Source organism: Ranitomeya variabilis, chromosome 4 (genome assembly GCF_051348905.1).
Source record: "Ranitomeya variabilis isolate aRanVar5 chromosome 4, aRanVar5.hap1, whole genome shotgun sequence".
NCBI lineage: Eukaryota > Metazoa > Chordata > Amphibia > Anura > Dendrobatidae > Ranitomeya > Ranitomeya variabilis.
The window spans coordinates 231,488,422-231,506,117 of NC_135235.1; the positions used below are offsets into that span (position 1 = coordinate 231,488,422).

Sequence of the window (17,696 nt, forward strand, 5' to 3'; positions counted from 1 at the left end):
CCATAACAGTGCGTCCTCCACAGATCCCCCATAACAGTGCGTCCTCCACAGATCCCCCATAACAGTGCGTCATCCACAGATCCCCCATAACAGTGCGTCATCCACAGATCCCCCATAACAGTGCGTCATCCACAGATCCCCCATAACAGTGCATCCTCCACAGATCCCCCATAACAGTGCGTCCTCCACAGATCCCCCATAACAGTGCGTCATCCACAGATCTCCCATAACAGCGCGTCATCCACAGATCCCCCATAACAGTGCGTCCTCCACATATCCCTCATAACAGTGCGTCATCCACAGATCCCCCATAACAGTGCGTCATCCACAGATCCCCCATAACAGTGCGTCATCCACAGATCCACCATAACAGTGCGTCATCCACAGATCTCCCATAACAGTGCGTCATCCACAGATCCCCCATAACAGTGCGTCCTCCACAGATACCCCATAACAGTGCGTCCTCCACAGATCCCCCATAACAGTGCGTCATCCACAGATCCCCCATAACAGTGCGTCCTCCACAGATCCCCCATAACAGTGCGTCATCCACAGATCCCCCATAACAGTGCGTCCTCCACAGATCCCCCATAACAGTGCGTCATTCACAGATCCCCCATAACAGTGCGTCATCCACAGATCCCCCATAACAGAGCGTCATCCACAGATCTCCCATAACAGTGCGTCATCCACAGATCTCCATAACAGTGCGTCATCCACAGATCCCCCATAACAGTGCGTCCTCCACAGATCCCCCATAACAGTGCGTCATCCACAGATCCCCATAACAGTGCGTCATCCACAGATCCCCCATAACAGTGCGTCATCCACAGATCCCCCATAACAGAGCGTCATCCACAGATCTCCCATAACAGTGCGTCATCCACAGATCTCCATAACAGTGCGTCCTCCACAGATCCCCCATAACAGTGCGTCATCCACAGATCCCCCATAACAGTGCATCATCCATGGATGCCCTCATTTTGTGGGTGCTGATGTGGACGGTGATTCGGATGCTACATGGATGCCTGTCACCAGCGTTTACTGTCCCATCAGATGATAATCTGCGGATCCATCAGGGGGTCACCTTGGGGGGGGGGGTCATTGTTTGGGATTTTCCCTCCATATAATCTAATGATCCCTTACAACAATAGCAGAGGAGCTCGCACTCCGTCTGGGGGCTGCATACAATGACTCTCAGACCATCAAAGAGGAGAAACAAACAGGAGGAGGAGAAACAAACAGGAGGAGGAGGACCAGTGGAAGCTGCTATCAGTCACTGGATGGAAATGTCTCAGGATCTCCCTGGGTCCCATTGTTGCAGCCTGCACTGATAATGGGGGGCTTCTTCTACCTTCCTCTATGACTGCCCCCCATAACTTGCACTATGGACCCTGTTTGGTCGGTGATACCGGGGTCATAAATCCTGAAACCCCCCATTTTCTCTGTTCTTCATTTTGAAGACTCATTATCGTGGGCATGTCCGGACGGCGCGGTGTGGGTGTGCCGCGAGCACACCGTGTACGTACAGCAGTGCCAGGTGTGGGTGTGTATGACGGTGAGGTACGGTGCCCTCGGGATAGTGCCCCCCCCAAAACTGTGCCGCACCGTGATCACCGCCAACGCACAGCCACAGTCATACTTCTGAGTATGAAGCTCGTGGACCCCAATGCAAAAGCTCCAGCGGGGCCCCCAATTAAAGCCCCCGTCTCACTAAGCGAGATCGCTAGCGAGATCGCTGCTGAGTCACAAGTTTCGTGACGCAACAGCGACCTCAGTAGCGATCTCGCTTTGTGTGACACGTAGCAGCGACCAGGCCCCTGCTGTGAGATCGCTGGTCGTGTCGGAATGGCCTGGACCTTTTTTTGATCGTTGAGGTCCCGCTGGGTAGCACACATCGCTGTGTTTGACACCTTACCAACGACCTCGTTGACAACTCAGACACTGAATCGTCATAATAGCTCCCATGTGAGATCGTTGTACAGGTCGCTACAGGTCGCTGGTGAGATGTCAAACAGTGAGATCGCAGCTGCGATCGTTAGTAAGATCTCACTGTTTGACATCTCACCAGCGACCACATAGCGACGCAGCAACGATCCCTGACAGGTCGTATCGTTGTCGGGATCGCTTTAGCGTCGCTAAGTGAGACGGGGCCTTAAGTCTTGTATATAGGCTAAAGGGACTTTGGGCCCCCAGGTGTCCAGGGCCCCAGTGCGATTGAACTCCACACCCCACCTTCTCAGGACCCTCCATATGGGGCCTCTAGCGCCACCTACTGGACACAGCAAAATCCTAAGGCTGCGTGCACACGTTCAGGATTTTTCGCGCTTTTTTCGCTATAAAAACTCTTAAAAAACGCATCCATTATGCATCCCATCATTTATAATGCATTCCGCGATTTTTGTGCACGTGTTGCGTTTTTTAAAAGTCAATATTTACCCTCTAAGGACAAAACACACAGGGGAGTGGGGTTTGTTTTGCTGCAATTTTTCCAAAATCTCCAGGTCCTAAAGTGATGGAAGAAAGTTCCCCGCTGACACGAGTGTGAACGCAGACAGATCCTTAACGACGAGCCTTTCACGTTGCCCATTTTCTGCACCCATTGGCTAAAATAGGTCTCTTGGGTTTTTAAAAAATGCGCAGCGTAAAAAAAAAACTTACCAAAAACTGATTGTTCACACAGTGCGTTTTTATATTTGTATTGTTTTTGTGTTATTGCTAAAAACACGCGGTTTGATGCAATTTGTGTTTTTTTTATATTTAATATTTTGAAAAAAAAAACTTTTTTTTTTTAAGTCACAACATGTCAATCCCTTCAATCACAGCGTAGATCAAAATGGTCCAAAATGCACCAAAAGCGCATGGAAAAACGGCAGAAAAGCTCAGTGTGATTGGACTTATCACAGCTGAGGGTTTGCTACAATTGTATCGAGTCTAAACAATCATCTGTGCAGTTTGTTACAATGTATCAGTCCGGGCAGAGAGGACGCTTGATCCAATTGTAACAAAGCCTCAGCTGTGAGAAGGTTTGGAGATGAGCGCAGAGATGCGGCCGCGGCGCGGGGGTTAATGCGGGGGGCGGGGCGCCGGCAGGGAGGGGCGGCTGCGGGGCTTGTTCACACCTGCACCGGGCGGCGCTGCCTCAGTCTGGAGCTGCTCCTCGGCCACCGCTGCTGCCACCTCCGCTCATCTCCTCCCAGGTGAGTCCGCGCTGTGCACACTGCACGGTTATCCCAGGGTGTTGGGCTATCCCAGGGTGTTGGGCTATCCCAGGGTGTTGGGCTATCCCAGGGTGTTGGGCTATCCCAGGGTGTTGGGCTATCCCAGGGTGTTGGGCTATCCCAGGGTGTTGGGCTATCCCAGGGTGTTGGGCTATCCCAGGGTGTTGGGCTATCCCAGGGTGTTGGGCTATCCCAGGGTGTTGGGCTATCCCAGGGTGTTGGGCTATCCCAGGGTGTTGGGCTATCCCAGGGTGTTGGGCTATCCCAGGGTGTTGGGCTATCCCAGGGTGTTGGGCTATCCCAGGGTGTTGGGCTATCCCAGGGTGTTGGGCTATCCCAGGGTGTTGGGCTCCTGCGGTTCCTGCTCACTTGTCTCCGGCTTTATTTCACCCTGAGAACTGAGTTGTTTCCTCAGGATGAAGGTTTAGGATGATTTTCTGGGACGTTGGATTCAGGAGCCGCACAGTGAAGGGGTTAATGCTCTGTGGCTGCAGAAAATGTCTGTAGGGATCTGTGCCCACCAGTCAGATGGAGGAGCGGACCCTCATACTGTGCAGATCCCCGTCGCAATCTGTGTTAGACTGTACCCACTGCATCTAATCCTGTCCTGTGGGGTACAGTGCTGAGCTGGTGTATCCGAGCCCACCCCGTAGGGTGCTGTATGCTGAGCTGGTGTATCTGAGCCCACCCGTAGGGTGCTGTGTGCTGAGCTGGTGTATCTGAGCCCACCCTGTAGGGTGCTGTGTGCTGAGCTGGTGTATCCGAGCCCACCCCGTAGGGTGCTGTGTGTGGAGCTGGTGTATCCGAGCCCACCCTGTAGGGTACTGTGCGCTGAGCTGGTGTATCTGAGCCCACCCTGTAGGGTGCTGTGTGCGGAGCTGGTGTATCTGAGCCCACCCTGTAGGGTGCTGTGTGCGGAGCTGGTGTATCTGAGCCCACATTGTAGGGTGCTGTGTGCTGACTGAGCTGGTGTATCTGAGCCCACCCCGTAGGGTGCTGTGTGCTGAGCTGGTGTATCTGAGCCCACATTGTAGGGTGCTGTGTGCTGACTGAGCTCGTGTATCTGAGCTCACCCTGTAGGGTGCTGTGTGCTGAGCTCGTGTATCCGAGCCCACCCCGTAGGGTGCTGTGCGCGGAGCTGGTGTATCTGAGCCCACCCCGTAGGGTGCTGTGTGCTGAGCTCGTGTATCTGAGCCCACCCCGTAGGGTCCTGTATGCTGAGCTGGTGCATCCGAGCCCACCCCGTAGGGTGCTGAGCTGGTGTATCTGAGCCCACCCTGCAGGGTGCTGTGTGCTGACTGAGCTCGTGTATCTGAGCCCACCCTGTAGGGTGCTGTGTGCTGAGCTCGTGTATCTGAGCCCACCCCGTAGGGTGCTGTGCGCTGAGCTCGTGTATCCGAGCCCACCCCGTAGGGTGCTGTGCGCGGAGCTGGTGTATCTGAGCCCACCCCGTAGGGTGCTGTGTGCTGAGCTCGTGTATCTGAGCCCACCCCGTAGGGTCCTGTATGCTGAGCTGGTGCATCCGAGCCCACCCCGTAGGGTGCTGAGCTGGTGTATCTGAGCCCACCCTGCAGGGTGCTGTGTGCTGAGCTGGTGTATCTGAGTCCACCCCGTAGGGTGCTGTGTGCGGAGCTGGTGTATCCGAGCCCACATTGTAGGGTGCTGTGCGCTGAGCTGGTGTATCCGAGCCCACCCCGTAGGGTGCTGTGTGCTGAGCTCGTGTATCTGAGCCCACCCGTAGGGTGCTGTGTGCTGAGCTCGTGTATCTGAGCCCACCCCGTAGGGTGCTGTGTGCGGAGCTGGTGTATCTGAGCCCACCCCGTAGGGTGCTGTGTGCTGAGCTGGTGTATCTGAGCCCACCCCGTAGGGTGCTGTGTGCTGAGCTGGTGTATCTGAGCCCACCCCGTAGGGTGCTGTGTGCTGAGCTCGTGTATCTGAGCCCACCCCGTAGTGTGCTGAGCTCATGTATCTGAGCCCACCCGTAGGGTGCTGTGTGCTGAGCTGGTGTATCTGAGCCCACCCCGTAGGGTGCTGTGTGGTGAGCTGGTGTATCTGAGCCCACATTGTAGGGTCCTGTGTGCTGACTGAGCTGGTGTATCCGAGCCCACCCCGTAGGGTGCTGTGTGCGGAGCTCGTGTATCTGAGCCCACCCCATAGGGTGCTGTGTGCGGAGCTGGTGTATCCGAGCCCACCCCGTAGGGTGCTGAGCTGGTGTATCTGAGCCCACATTGTAGGGTGCTCTGTGCTGACTGAGCTGGTGTATCTGAGCCCACCCTGTAGGTTCCTGATGTGATGCTCTGTGCTGCGCCCCATCCTGTATTGCTGGTTTATCGCCCCCATTGAGAACAAATGCATGACGCTGGGGGGAGGGGGTCCTGTCCGCTGGAGGGGTCCTGTCCGCTGGAGGGGTGCTGTCCGCTGGGGCGGTTGCTCTCCGACTCGGTCCAGTGACAGTCTTTGCTGTTTCGCCCCCGTCTGGACCTGGTTCTGGGTAGGAGCCCCCTTTAGATCTGTGCTGGAGTCACAAGGGGGGGCCGCACTGCTGAGCCCCTCATCTTCTGTCTGGGGGGGGCTAAGCGGCCTCTGGACCCTGCTGATAAGTGGCGGAGATGAGCCGGGTCAGCAGCTTCTTATCTGTCTGCAGCCCTGCTGTCTGGGGTGATGAAGGGGGGGGGGGGGGATGGAGGGGAGCTGCACCATGTGTCTGAACCCCCCCCCCCCCCCCCCCCCCGCTCCGGCTGCACCCAGGGGGACCTCACAAATAATTTCATGCGGATCTGCTTCCCAGTATCACACATGATGGGATTAGATACGCAGCAGTCACTGTGGCTTAGATACAGCGGCCTCTTTCCCGGGGTCCCATAGACCCTTCTTCTCTCGGCGTCACCTGCAGGATTTGGCGCTGGGTGTGTCGCGCTCGTCCTCCGCTGCAGACGTGTCCTCACATTGTTCTCTATTCCTTATTATTTAACCCCTTAGAGGCCGAACACATCGGCCATAAAACCAGTGGGGAATTGCTTACATTGCCCCTTCAAAGTCAGGAGAGATCTGATGAGAGGAGTCGTCCTATTCCCCTCAGAAATGTCCGTGTCCCCCCAATACTGCCAAACCTAATAATGACACCCCGTCTGCCCCAGCTCGAGGTGCGGGGGTCTCTGATCGCCATCAGACGAGGAAAGTGAATGTTCCTACTGTAAATCTATCTGGGGCGAGAACCGAAAATGCCAAATCCTGTCCTGAAACTTCAACAAAGCGGCGACTGATCGGCAGAGAGCAACGTCTCCACGGACACTGGGCATCTGAGAAAGGGTCACCTGCCCCCGCCTGTGTCCCCCTCACTGCTTCCTCCAGAGCTGTCCTCAGTCCTCTCCAGCAATTCAACAGGCTCTTAAAGATCAGAGAGAACTATAAAGTGTGGTAAAAGAATATACACATCCTGTATTATCCTCCAGAGCTGCACTCACTATTCTGCTGGTGCAGTCACTGTGTACATACATTACATTACTGATCCTGAGTTACATCCTGTATTATACTCCAGAGCTGCACTCACTATTCTGCTGGTGCAGTCACTGTGTACATACATTACTGATCCTGACTTACATCCTGTATTATTCCCCAGAGCTGCACTCACTATTCTGCTGGTGCAGTCACTGTGTACATACATTACTGATCCTGAGTTATGTATCCTGTATTATTCCCCAGAGCTGCACTCACTATTCTGCTGGTGCAGTCACTGTGTACATACATTACTGATCCTGACTTACATCCTGTATTATTCCCCAGAGCTGCACTCACTATTCTGCTGGTGCAGTCACTGTGTACATACATTACTGATCCTGAGTTATGTATCCTGTATTATTCCCCAGAGCTGCACTCACTATTCTGCTGGTGCAGTCACTGTACATTACATTACTGATCCTGAGTTACATCCTGTATTATACTCCAGAGCTGCACTCACTATTCTGCTGGTGCAGTCACTGTGTACATACATTACATTACTGATCCTGAGCTACATCCTGTATTATACTCCAGAGCTGCACTCACTATTCTGCTGGTGCAGTCACTGTGTACATACATTACATTACTGATCCTGAGTTACATCCTGTATTATACTCCAGAGCTGCACTCACTATTCTGCTGGTGCAGTCACTGTGTACATACATTACATTACTGATCCTGAGCTACATCCTGTATTATACTCCAGAGCTGCACTCACTATTCTGCTGGTGCAGTCACTGTGTACATACATTACTGATCCTGAGTTATGTATCCTGTATTATTCCCCAGAGCTGCACTCACTATTCTGCTGGTGCAGTCACTGTGTACATTACATTACTGATCCTGAGTTACATCCTGTATTATACTCCAGAGCGGCACTCACTATTCTGCTGGTGCAGTCACTGTGTACATACATTACATTACTGATCCTGAGTTACATCCTGTATTATACTCCAGAGCTGCACTCACTATTCTGCTGGTGCAGTCACTGTGTACATACATTACATTACTGATCCTGAGTTACATCCTGTATTATACTCAAGAGCTGCGCTCACTGTTCTGCTGGTGCAGTCTCTGTGTACATACATTACATTACTGATCCTGAGTTACATCCTGTATTATACCCCAGAGCTGCACTCACTGTTCTGCTGGTGCAGTCACTGTGTACATACATTACATTACTGATCCTGAGTTACATCCTGTATTATACTCCAGAGCTGCACTCACTATTCTGCTGGTGCAGTCACTGTGTACATACATTACATTACTGATCCTGAGTTACATCCTGTATTATACTCCAGAGCTGCACTCACTATTCTGCTGGTGCAGTCACTGTGTACATACATTACATTACTGATCCTGAGTTACATCCTGTATTATACCCCAGAGCTGCACTCACTGTTCTGCTGGTGCAGTCACTGTGTACATACATTACATTACTGATCCTGAGTTACATCCTGTATTATACTCCAGAGCTGCACTCACTATTCTGCTGGTGCAGTCACTGTGTACATACATTACATTACTGATCCTGAGTTAATCCTGTATTATACCCCAGAGCTGCACTCACTATTCTGCTGGTGTGGTCACTGTGTACATACATTACATTACTGATCCTGAGTTACATCCTGTATTATACTCCAGAGCTGCACTCACTATTCTGCTGGTGCAGTCACTGTGTACATACATTACATTACTGATCCTGAGTTACCTCCTGTATTATCCTCCAGAGCTGCACTCACTTTTCTGCTGGTGCTGTCACCTAGCTTAGCTGGTGCTGTGCATCTTTGGCCATATACACATGTAGCATAAATCCATGATTCCGCTGTTGGTGATGAGACATATCTGTTTTAGTCCTCAGTGTTATAGAGGGACCGCACCTCCTGTCATCTCCTCCCTGTCCTGCTGGGGGTTGTAGTCTCTCTTCTATTTTAGACGTCTTGTTGCTGTGCTTCCTGATGAGTCTATGGGGCGCTGTGTCTGGTTTCACTTCTCTGTTGCTTGTTCAGATGTTTGCAGAGAGAATAGAATTGTTACAATGTGTCGGCATCTGTTTTCCTAGGACAGGTGTCCGGCTCCGCTACCTGCGGCATTTCATGTGTATGAGGCAGCGACACGGAACGCCGCCGTGTTCAATTACTGCAAGGAGATATTGTGTGTCCGATCCTGGAAATAAAGGGCTCAGGGCTGGAGGAAGGGGAGACATGCAGGGGGGTGCCCGGGGTATCGGGAGGTCAATTCATGGCCCAACATATTAGTTGACGCGCAGTCAGTATCCAGGCTAAGGCTAGGGTCACATTGCGTTAGGGCAATCCGTTAAGCGCATAGCGCTAGCGGATTGCGCTAACGCAATGCTTCTCTAGGGTCCGATCTGCACTAGCAAGGAACGGACCTCGGGCGCGAGCAGCGTCCGAGGTCCGTCACTCAAATGACGCCACATCGCTAGCGCACGCCCAATGTGGGCGGGCGCTAGCGACGCGTTCTCCATTACAGGCTATGGCGGCGTTAACGGACTACGTTAACACCGCGTTATGCCGCAGTGTAACGTAGTCCGTTAAACGCGGTCACATAACGCAATGTGACCCTAGCCTAAGTGTATAAAGCTGCTATATTATTACTGAAACTTTTTTTTTTTTTTTTACTGTATATAGAGGTGTTATCAGTCATTGTACAGGAGGAGGAGGTGAGCTGTGACATCACCTATTGTGAATGGTGGATCCTGTGTTATCTACTGTATATAGAGGTGTTATCAGTCATTGTACAGGAGGAGGTGAGCTGTGACATCACCTATTGTGAATGGTGGATCCTGTGTTATCTACTGTATATAGAGGTGTTATCAGTCATTGTACAGGAGGAGGTGAGCTGTGACATCACCTATTGTGAATGGTGGATCCTGTGTTATCTACTGTATATAGAGGTGTTATCAGTCACTGTACAGGAAGAGGAGGAGGAGGTGAGCTGTGACATCACCTAGTGTGAATGGTGGATCCTGTTATCTACTGTATATAGAGGTGTTATCAGTCATTGTACAGGAGGAGGAGGAGGAGGTGAGCTGTGACATCACCTATTGTGAATGGTGGATCCTGTGTTATATACTGTATATAGAGGTGTTATCAGTCATTGTACAGGAAGAGGAGGAGGTGAGCTGTGACATCACCTAGTGTGAATGGTGGATCCTGTTATCTACTGTATATAGAGGTGTTATCAGTCATTGTACAGGAGGAGGAGGAGGTGAGCTGTGACATCACCTATTGTGAATGGTGGATCCTGTGTTATATACTGTATATAGAGGTGTTATCAGTCATTGTACAGGAGGAGGAGGTGAGCTGTGACATCACCTATTGTGAATGGTGGATCCTGTGTTATCTACTGTATATAGAGGTGTTATCAGTCATTGTACAGGAGGAGGAGGTGAGCTGTGACATCACCTATTGTGTATGGTGGATCCTGTGATATCTACTGTATATAGAGGTGTTATCAGTCATTGTACAGGAGGAGGAGGTGAGCTGTGACATCACCTATTGTGTATGGTGGATCCTGTGATATCTACTGTATATAGAGGTGTTATCAGTCATTGTACAGGAGGAGGTCAGCTGTGACATCACCTATTGTGAATGATGGATCCTGTTATCTACTGTATATAGAGGTGTTGCACACGCTCATTAGATGCTTCTATACAGACTGTAGGGTCAGTCAGGCTATTGCTTCTAATAATGATGTGCATTTCCTAGAACAAGAAGTTGGAGACTAAAAAACAATTTATTTTTTGTTTGTTTTACTAGTTTGAAAGTTGCTAAGTTGATTTATATTTTGTGGTGATGATATCACTTTAAAGGGCACCAGCTATGGGAACATCTTAAAGTACTCAAAAGCCATTCTTAACCGTTCGGAGGCATGTTGATGTTTTCTCTTCTGCTGCTATACTTTATTAACCCCTATTGCCTTACACCAATTATCGTGGCGGCTCCAGTCATAACCAGTCTGCACCAGCCCCAATAAATGGTAACAATGTTGCAATAGATACAAGTTTGCACAAGGCGAGGACACAGCAGCAGACAGACTCGTTACATCTCCGGTAATCCTGCGTAATCCCGATATCAGAAACTAGGATTATACAGAAGATTAGGACTCCCTTAGGGGCACTGGGGCGATACTTGCTGGGAGTAGTAGTTCCAGGGGCCTTGCTGGGAGTACTAGTTCCTGGTGCCCTGTATCCGTCTTTGTGGCTCAGAGCTTTGTTCAGGAATTCGTCACTTGTCATTCGGGTTCTCCGGAAACCCAATAGGGGCGATTAGTTCTGTTCTTAGAAGTTTTGTTCTCATTCTGCTAGTTGGCGTGCCGCCATGTTCCCCCTCCCCCAACGTCCCGTCCGCTTTCCGCCTTGTATACTAATGTTGTCCATCTCTGCAGAACTTTGTCTTTCATTCATCTTTATCCAGAACTTGCCGGTTTCCTTTCTTATTCTCCTTCCTCCGTGCATTATTAATTCGTTTGCCAGTGTTACCGCAGCAACCCCATGTCCCTCTCCGGCCGCTTCCGTTACTCTAAAGAATTTTGGCCCCCCTGGAAGGCAGATCATAAAACATCTAAGACTTATCTGTGCCTCGAAAAGTAAAAAAAAATAAATATAATTTTTGAAACGGCGCCATTAGAAATGATGTAGACTGATAGGATTAGAAAAACATAACTTCCAATAGCGCCCACCTTTGCCCACAGGATGTGTCCGGTACTGCAGGTCGGCCTTATTTATTTTGTATTGTTCCCTCCTGCAGGGAATAGGCGATCGCTGACATCCTTCCCTGGGCACTGCAGCTATTGCTCTCTGGATGGCTGCCACCGACTGTTCCCTTTCTAGAAGAGAACCCTGCACAGAATATTCTGGATGAGTCAGTATCTGTCTGAACTGCGCCTGACCCCTCGATGGTATCGCCTCGGTTCTGCTTCATCAATTGGTTGCACATGTTTCAGCTGTGTCATATCTTGACTGTCGGCCAAGACTGTGCAAAAATGGAATAAAATGCCCACCGTGGCGGGGGGACGTGAGTCCTATGATTTTCTCCATGCCCCCTTTCCTACAAGGGATTGCCCAGGATTAGGAAACAGCGCCACCCCTGTCTGCAGGTTCTGTCTGGTATTGCAGCTTATTAAAATAATTGCTGTTGAGCTGCAATATCTGGTACAGCAAGAATGGTGAGAAGCGTCGGGCAAGAGATTTTTCTTCCCCTCTGATCGCTGCAGATATTTGGCCACGGTCCAGAACAAGTTGTCTTTTAAGTGATGTTCCCCCTAAAGTTCATCTGCGCCGTCTAAAACTTCTTACACTCCAGCTTCAGTCCTGAATCTCCCCCCATTAGGGGCCCCCATGTTCCCCGGACACCTCCCACCCTCCATGCTAGTTCCAATGACCTCAATGTTTAGAATGTTTAGAAGGGGACGAAAACCAAGAGGGACAAGGGTAAAATCAAAGGTGCACTTTAAAGGAATGTGTCACATTGGGAGTTTACGTCCCTCCATATTACAAGGCGCCTCCGCTCACTCTCTCCGCTTCGCTCCTGGCAGGGTGGAATCTCCTGACCTGAAGATGCCGGACGTCTGTGTCGCTTTGTTTCTGATGTTGGCCTGTAAGTATGAAACTGGTGAGAAAGAAAAAAAATACTAAAATTTTCACTTCCTTCCCAATGTGGCGGGAACCTAAATATCCAAGTGACCAAATTACTTGTGTAAAATGGAAATAAATGGGTGGGAAGATGCGAGTCCTGGAGAGAAGTGGAACAATTTAGAGACCTGACTAACACTGGAGCACAGGCATAATATACACATATTACCCCGATGGTCGAATACGACCATTCCCCAATGGTCATTGGTGCAGTATGTCAAGAAGCCAACATAAAAAAAACACTTTTTTGTGACATTTACTCCAAAAACTCCAATTTCTCTCTTTAACTTGTAGCGCAGCCATAAAGCCGCGGGTCGTCCCATCCTGTTTTACCAGATTCCGAGTCGTCTAATTCATTGTTTATCTGATCTGTTCCTCCTCCTGTTTCAGCTGCGCCTCTTCTCCTCGCTACGTCAGGTGCAGAACCCCCAGGTCAGTGTCTCCAAAGTGCAAGTACATAAAGTCCTCCGAAATGAGGCCACGTTGTAAAAATGCCAACTCTTTGCGTCAACTCAAAATATTTACCAGGTTTTTTTGTTTGTTTGTTTTTTTAAAAAAAAAAACCTGTAAAGAAAAGTTGTAACAACATAAAATGATACTTTACATCGACTTCTGCAACAATGTCAGAACGATTTGGAGTTTCTAGGAGTTTAGTTCCAGTGCAGATTCATGAGAGTCAAATATTTCCCCCAAACCAAAGCTTTATCTATTGCTAAGGGCAGAATTGGACGGACCACCGGCAGATACTACAAGGGTCCCAATTCTGAAGTTCACGGGGTCTTTTAAACAACTGAATTCTAATATTCTGGATTAGGGGTAGATGATAAAATAATGAACGGTTTCATATTTCTTATGGAACTTTTCTTGTAATTTATTTTATTTTATTTTTTTCTGTTTTTAGAGAGAAATCCATTTGAGTACGGTAAGCTTCTATTCTCTCCCATTCCAGGAACCCAGAGCTGCTAATTGCCTGTTAATCGGCTGTCGATTAATCCTTGGGTTTTCCACTTAGATTACAAGTCTCTGCAGATCGCCGGACTCATTATGGCCGGAGTGTTGTGCGCTATGGGAATCATCATTTTAATAAGTGAGTCGTCCAAAGTTAACCGTAATTATCATTTTTTATATCATCATTATCTTGATAAAACATTAAAGAAGGAGTCCAGGCATAGGAAAATGTCTGCTTTCTACAAAAACCACTCCCAAAACATCCAGGTTATGTATTTCATGGCTGCAATTCCAGACGTGGGGGGGACATGACATCATTAATGTAAGAAAATGGCCAATTTTTCTAATTGTGTACAATATTTATATGGAATTCTCCATATAACTAAAAATACATAGTTTTAGTACATCAAGAACTGCAGGATTCAGTATTTTTTTTTTTTTAACTTGTGTAAGTTCTTCACAATAGATCTAATGTTCTGTTCTGATTCACTGGTTAATAAATTAAAAAAAAAAAAATATATATATATATATATATATATAGTATGTCTCACTGCACCAAATCTTCTGCAGCCACTACTAGGGGGAGCTCCCTGTATAGAGATGCGTGATAAGATCCTGTCTGCATTGTCCACTAGGGGGAGCTCCCTGTATACAGAGATACATAGGATCCTAACTGTAGCCACCACTAGGGGGAGCTCCCTGTATACAGAGATGCATAAGATCCTGTCTGCAGCCACCACTAGGGGGAGCTACCTGCATACAGAGATACACGATAAGATCCTGTCTGCAGCCACCACTAGGGGGAGCTCCCTGTATACAGAGATACATGATAAGATTCTGTCTGTAGCTACCACTAGGGGGAGCTCCCTGTATACAGAGATACATGATAAGATCCTGTCTGCAGTCACCAGTAGGGGGAGCTCCCCGTATACAGAGATACATGATAAGATCCTGTCTGCAGCCACCACTAGTGGGAGCTCCCCGTATACAGAGATACATGATAAGATCCTGTCTGCAGCCACCACTAGGGGGAGCTCCCTATATACAGAGATACACGATAAGATCCTGTCTGCAGTCACCACTAGGGGGAGCTCCCTGTATACAGAGATACATGATAAGATCCTGTCTGCAGTCACCAGTAGGGGGAGCTCCCTGTATACAGAGATACATGATAAGATCCTGTCTGCAGTCACCACTAGGGGGAGCTCCCTGTATACAGAGATACATAACATCCTGTCTGCGGTCACCACTAGGGGGAGCTCCCTGTATACAGAGATACATGATAAATCCTGTCTGCAGCTACCACTAGGGGGAGCTCTCTGTATACAGGCCGATCTCCATTATAAATGTGTGCGGTGAGCGCCCCCTTGTGGCAGCAGGCATAGATTCTTATGTAATTGTGTATACAGAGGATCTTGAGCTGTGTAACAGAACAATATACTGATCACATATCCTTTTACTAGTGGACATTTTACTTTTTCTATCTGTTCTGCTTTAGGATTTCTGTACAGGATGTAGCGGAGCCGCTGACATTTCATGCACTGATGACTAGGCTCCTTGCTGGGCTGTCTTGTCCGGCGGGGGTTCGTCCTCTTGGTCTCTGACTGTTACATTGTAAACACTGCGGCCTCCGATCTCCATTGGGGACCTGTTATGAGAGCGCACATTGCCCCCTGCACCTGCCCTGCTCAGCGGCCTCCTCACATGTTCCTAATTGTTGTCATTTTCTTAGATCTTTGATTTCCTGCACCGATTTCTTATAATCTGACTTTTTTTAATCCTTTTCTTCTTTAGGTGGAAAATGCCGGTGTAAATTCAACCAGAAGGAGTAAGTTTCTGTGCTGTTCGCCGATGGTGGGGTCGGTCTTTAGAATGGGGCAAAACGGATACAAAAGTCAAGTGTTGGGATGAGGAAACATTGTATTCAGGCTTCCAGACCTGGCATTGTTACCCACCCCCCCACTGAGAAGGACCACCTGCCCCGGGGCCACATCTACTGCTGGTGCCAATGGATGTCACTTAGATTTGGCCACCAACAAACCTTGACCTTGGTCTACACGAACCCGACTGAGATGCAGGGTCTCCACATACGGAGACCCCCAGAACCCATCATGCGTAGACTTAGCATTGCTAAGGTTGTTTCATTTTGGGGGGCATCCCAAACCAGGATCCTCATGTAGCCCCTCTTCTTCGGTCATCTTGTTTTATGGTTGGTCGCTCTTCATTCATTGATTGGGCATCTCTGTTTTCTTCTTGCAGACAAATGAGAAGATCCCAAGACCCGCAGCTTATTACTCCAGGTGATGAGTTTTATTTATATGGTGGATTATGATACATTTAGTGGATTCTTTCACTGCAAACTCCGTAGAAAAGTCAATATGTTTTAGACCTGATGGAGCTGATGTACTTACTGCAAAAATGTATAAATGTTGATTCTCAAATTTATTTTCCTGCTGCGTACAACTATTAAATACACATCCCAATATATGGGTTATGCAGCTATTCTGACTTGTTTTTTTCATAGTAAATACAACAGCCTGAATGGGTCTAAAATATTTACTTTAATAATGAATTTAAGGTTCATTTTGTTAATCACTTTAAAGATGATTATCTTGGCTGATATAAGGTGACCTTTAACTACAGTCAGCCCTGATAGATGGTCGTGAGACAGTCTGTGCATAGAAATAGTACAAGGCCCGTCTGTACCCCTATAATAATGCCCCCAGAGTGCCTGTTTAAAAGTATTAATGATGACTCCATTGCTCCCCTGTACTGACCTGCTGACAATACGTTCTCATCCCCTTCATTATGTAGGCTGCATGTCTAAAGAGATCGGAGACTACAGTATTGAAAGCCAATGGCTTGCTGCTCTCTTGTCTTCGAGCACTTGCTGCACAGAGAGCCACAAGCCACACATTAAGGGTCCTTAAACCCCTAGTGAAAGCTAATGTCCACCCTTCAAATAAATCAAATTTCTTTTTTATAGGAGCAGGTGTTCTGTTTTCCTGATCCAGAGATCGAAATTCTGTGCAATGACACAAAGTTGCAAGTTATTGCAGCTGTCACAGTCACCACTAGAGGGAGATGAGTGCATACAGTTTTATTATTGACTTTAATGTATAAACCGTATTCGGGAAGCTCCCCCTAGTGGTGACTGCAGACAGCCGGATATTAATATATAGGTGGGATTTCTAGGACCGCTCCATCAGGAAAAATAAAGCTCTAACGTCCCAAGTAACAGAAAAGACGTTTTGGCTGATTAAAAAACAGAGGGAAAGGTTAATGGGTCAACGCTCTGCTGATCTTTATTGGAGAGGAGAGTAGGGGTCTGGACAGAAATATTTGAAGAGCCAAACCAGAGATGCGATAGGTGTTTCGAGGCACGGATTAAGGCTTAAAGGGTCGTATAAAGACTTTGGATTAGCTACCCATAGGTGGCACTAGAGGAATGTTATTTTTTTTTTTCCCTGCACAACTTTTTCTTAGGGGCATTTTGTCTGAATCTCCCAAAACATGTCTGAAAAATTAAATCTAAATTCTACTTTAATAGAATTTTTCTGAAGTTCCCTTAGTCCAGGGTTAATGAAATACGGTGACTTTACATTTCGTATTGACACTTTCTGCTCTTGATATCTGATCGTTGTCACCTCTATCTTTCAGGGAGCGCCAGTCGCTGCTGAACACCCATCATCCAAACTGAGGAGGATTTTTAATTTTTTTTTCCCCTAATCTTTTCCAAGCCGTAAGATCCCGACTGCGTCTCGCCCGGTCGCCTTTCTCCTTCTTTTTGTTACATAAACACTTTTTCTTTAATGTGTTTGGCGGCTAATCCAATAAAAATGTTTTGTTTTCTCACAGTTTGAGGCTTTTTGTTCATGTAGTCAGAGAGGTGGGGGGTCATTATTAATATTTGGACAAGACAAAACGCTTCAAAATCTGAGAAAATGAGCAGCAAAAGCAGAAATAAAATGCTAAATACTAAAATATATGTCCTGAAATTGATACTGTAGAAAAAAATATTTTAAATAGAAAAAATGTAAATAAAACTGAAAACTGCCTTATTTGTATCTGCTTCCTGTTTGTTTATTAAACAACTTCTAATTATATATATTTGTGTGAAATTGCAACTTTTATTTTGTCTCTTGTTTCTCACTATTTCTTGTGCTACATTCCTCACAATGTGTGTATGTATAAAAATGTGTGTATTAAAAAAATCATAGACATATACAGTGGGTACGGAAAGTATTCAGACCCCTTTAAATTTTTCACTCTTTGTTTCATTGCAGCCATTTGGTAAATTCTATAAAGTTAGATTTTTTTTCCCATTAATATGCACTCTGCACCCCATCTTGACTGATAAAAACAGAAATGTA

General features: G+C 47.8%; 1 protein-coding gene across 1 annotated transcript; it reads left to right on the forward strand.

Annotated features, from left to right (window-relative positions):
* The first annotated feature begins 3,054 nt into the window (after positions 1–3,054).
* LOC143770518 (FXYD domain-containing ion transport regulator 3-like) lies at positions 3,055–17,429 on the forward strand. Its single transcript, XM_077260200.1, has 8 exons — positions 3,055–3,200; positions 12,279–12,340; positions 12,766–12,807; positions 13,277–13,297; positions 13,388–13,462; positions 15,118–15,151; positions 15,583–15,623; positions 16,984–17,429. The coding sequence occupies exons 1-8, from the start codon at positions 3,070–3,072 to the stop codon at positions 17,001–17,003; spliced, it is 426 nt and encodes a 141-aa protein (XP_077116315.1). The 5' UTR covers positions 3,055–3,069; the 3' UTR covers positions 17,004–17,429.
* The last annotated feature ends 267 nt before the right edge of the window (positions 17,430–17,696 follow it).

What these genes read in the sequence shown, in the direction of transcription:
- LOC143770518 (XM_077260200.1), top strand. Translation starts at nt 3,070, where the DNA reads ATGCGGGGGGCGGGGCGCCGGCAGGGAGGGGCGGCTGCGGGGCTTGTT. An exon ending in GAGAAATCCATTTGAGTACG is followed by an intron (nt 13,298 to 13,387) that starts GTAAGCTTCTAT and finishes TTTTCCACTTAG; the next exon opens with ATTACAAGTCTCTGCAGATC. An exon ending in TGTAAATTCAACCAGAAGGA is followed by an intron (nt 15,152 to 15,582) that starts GTAAGTTTCTGT and finishes TTCTTCTTGCAG; the next exon opens with ACAAATGAGAAGATCCCAAG.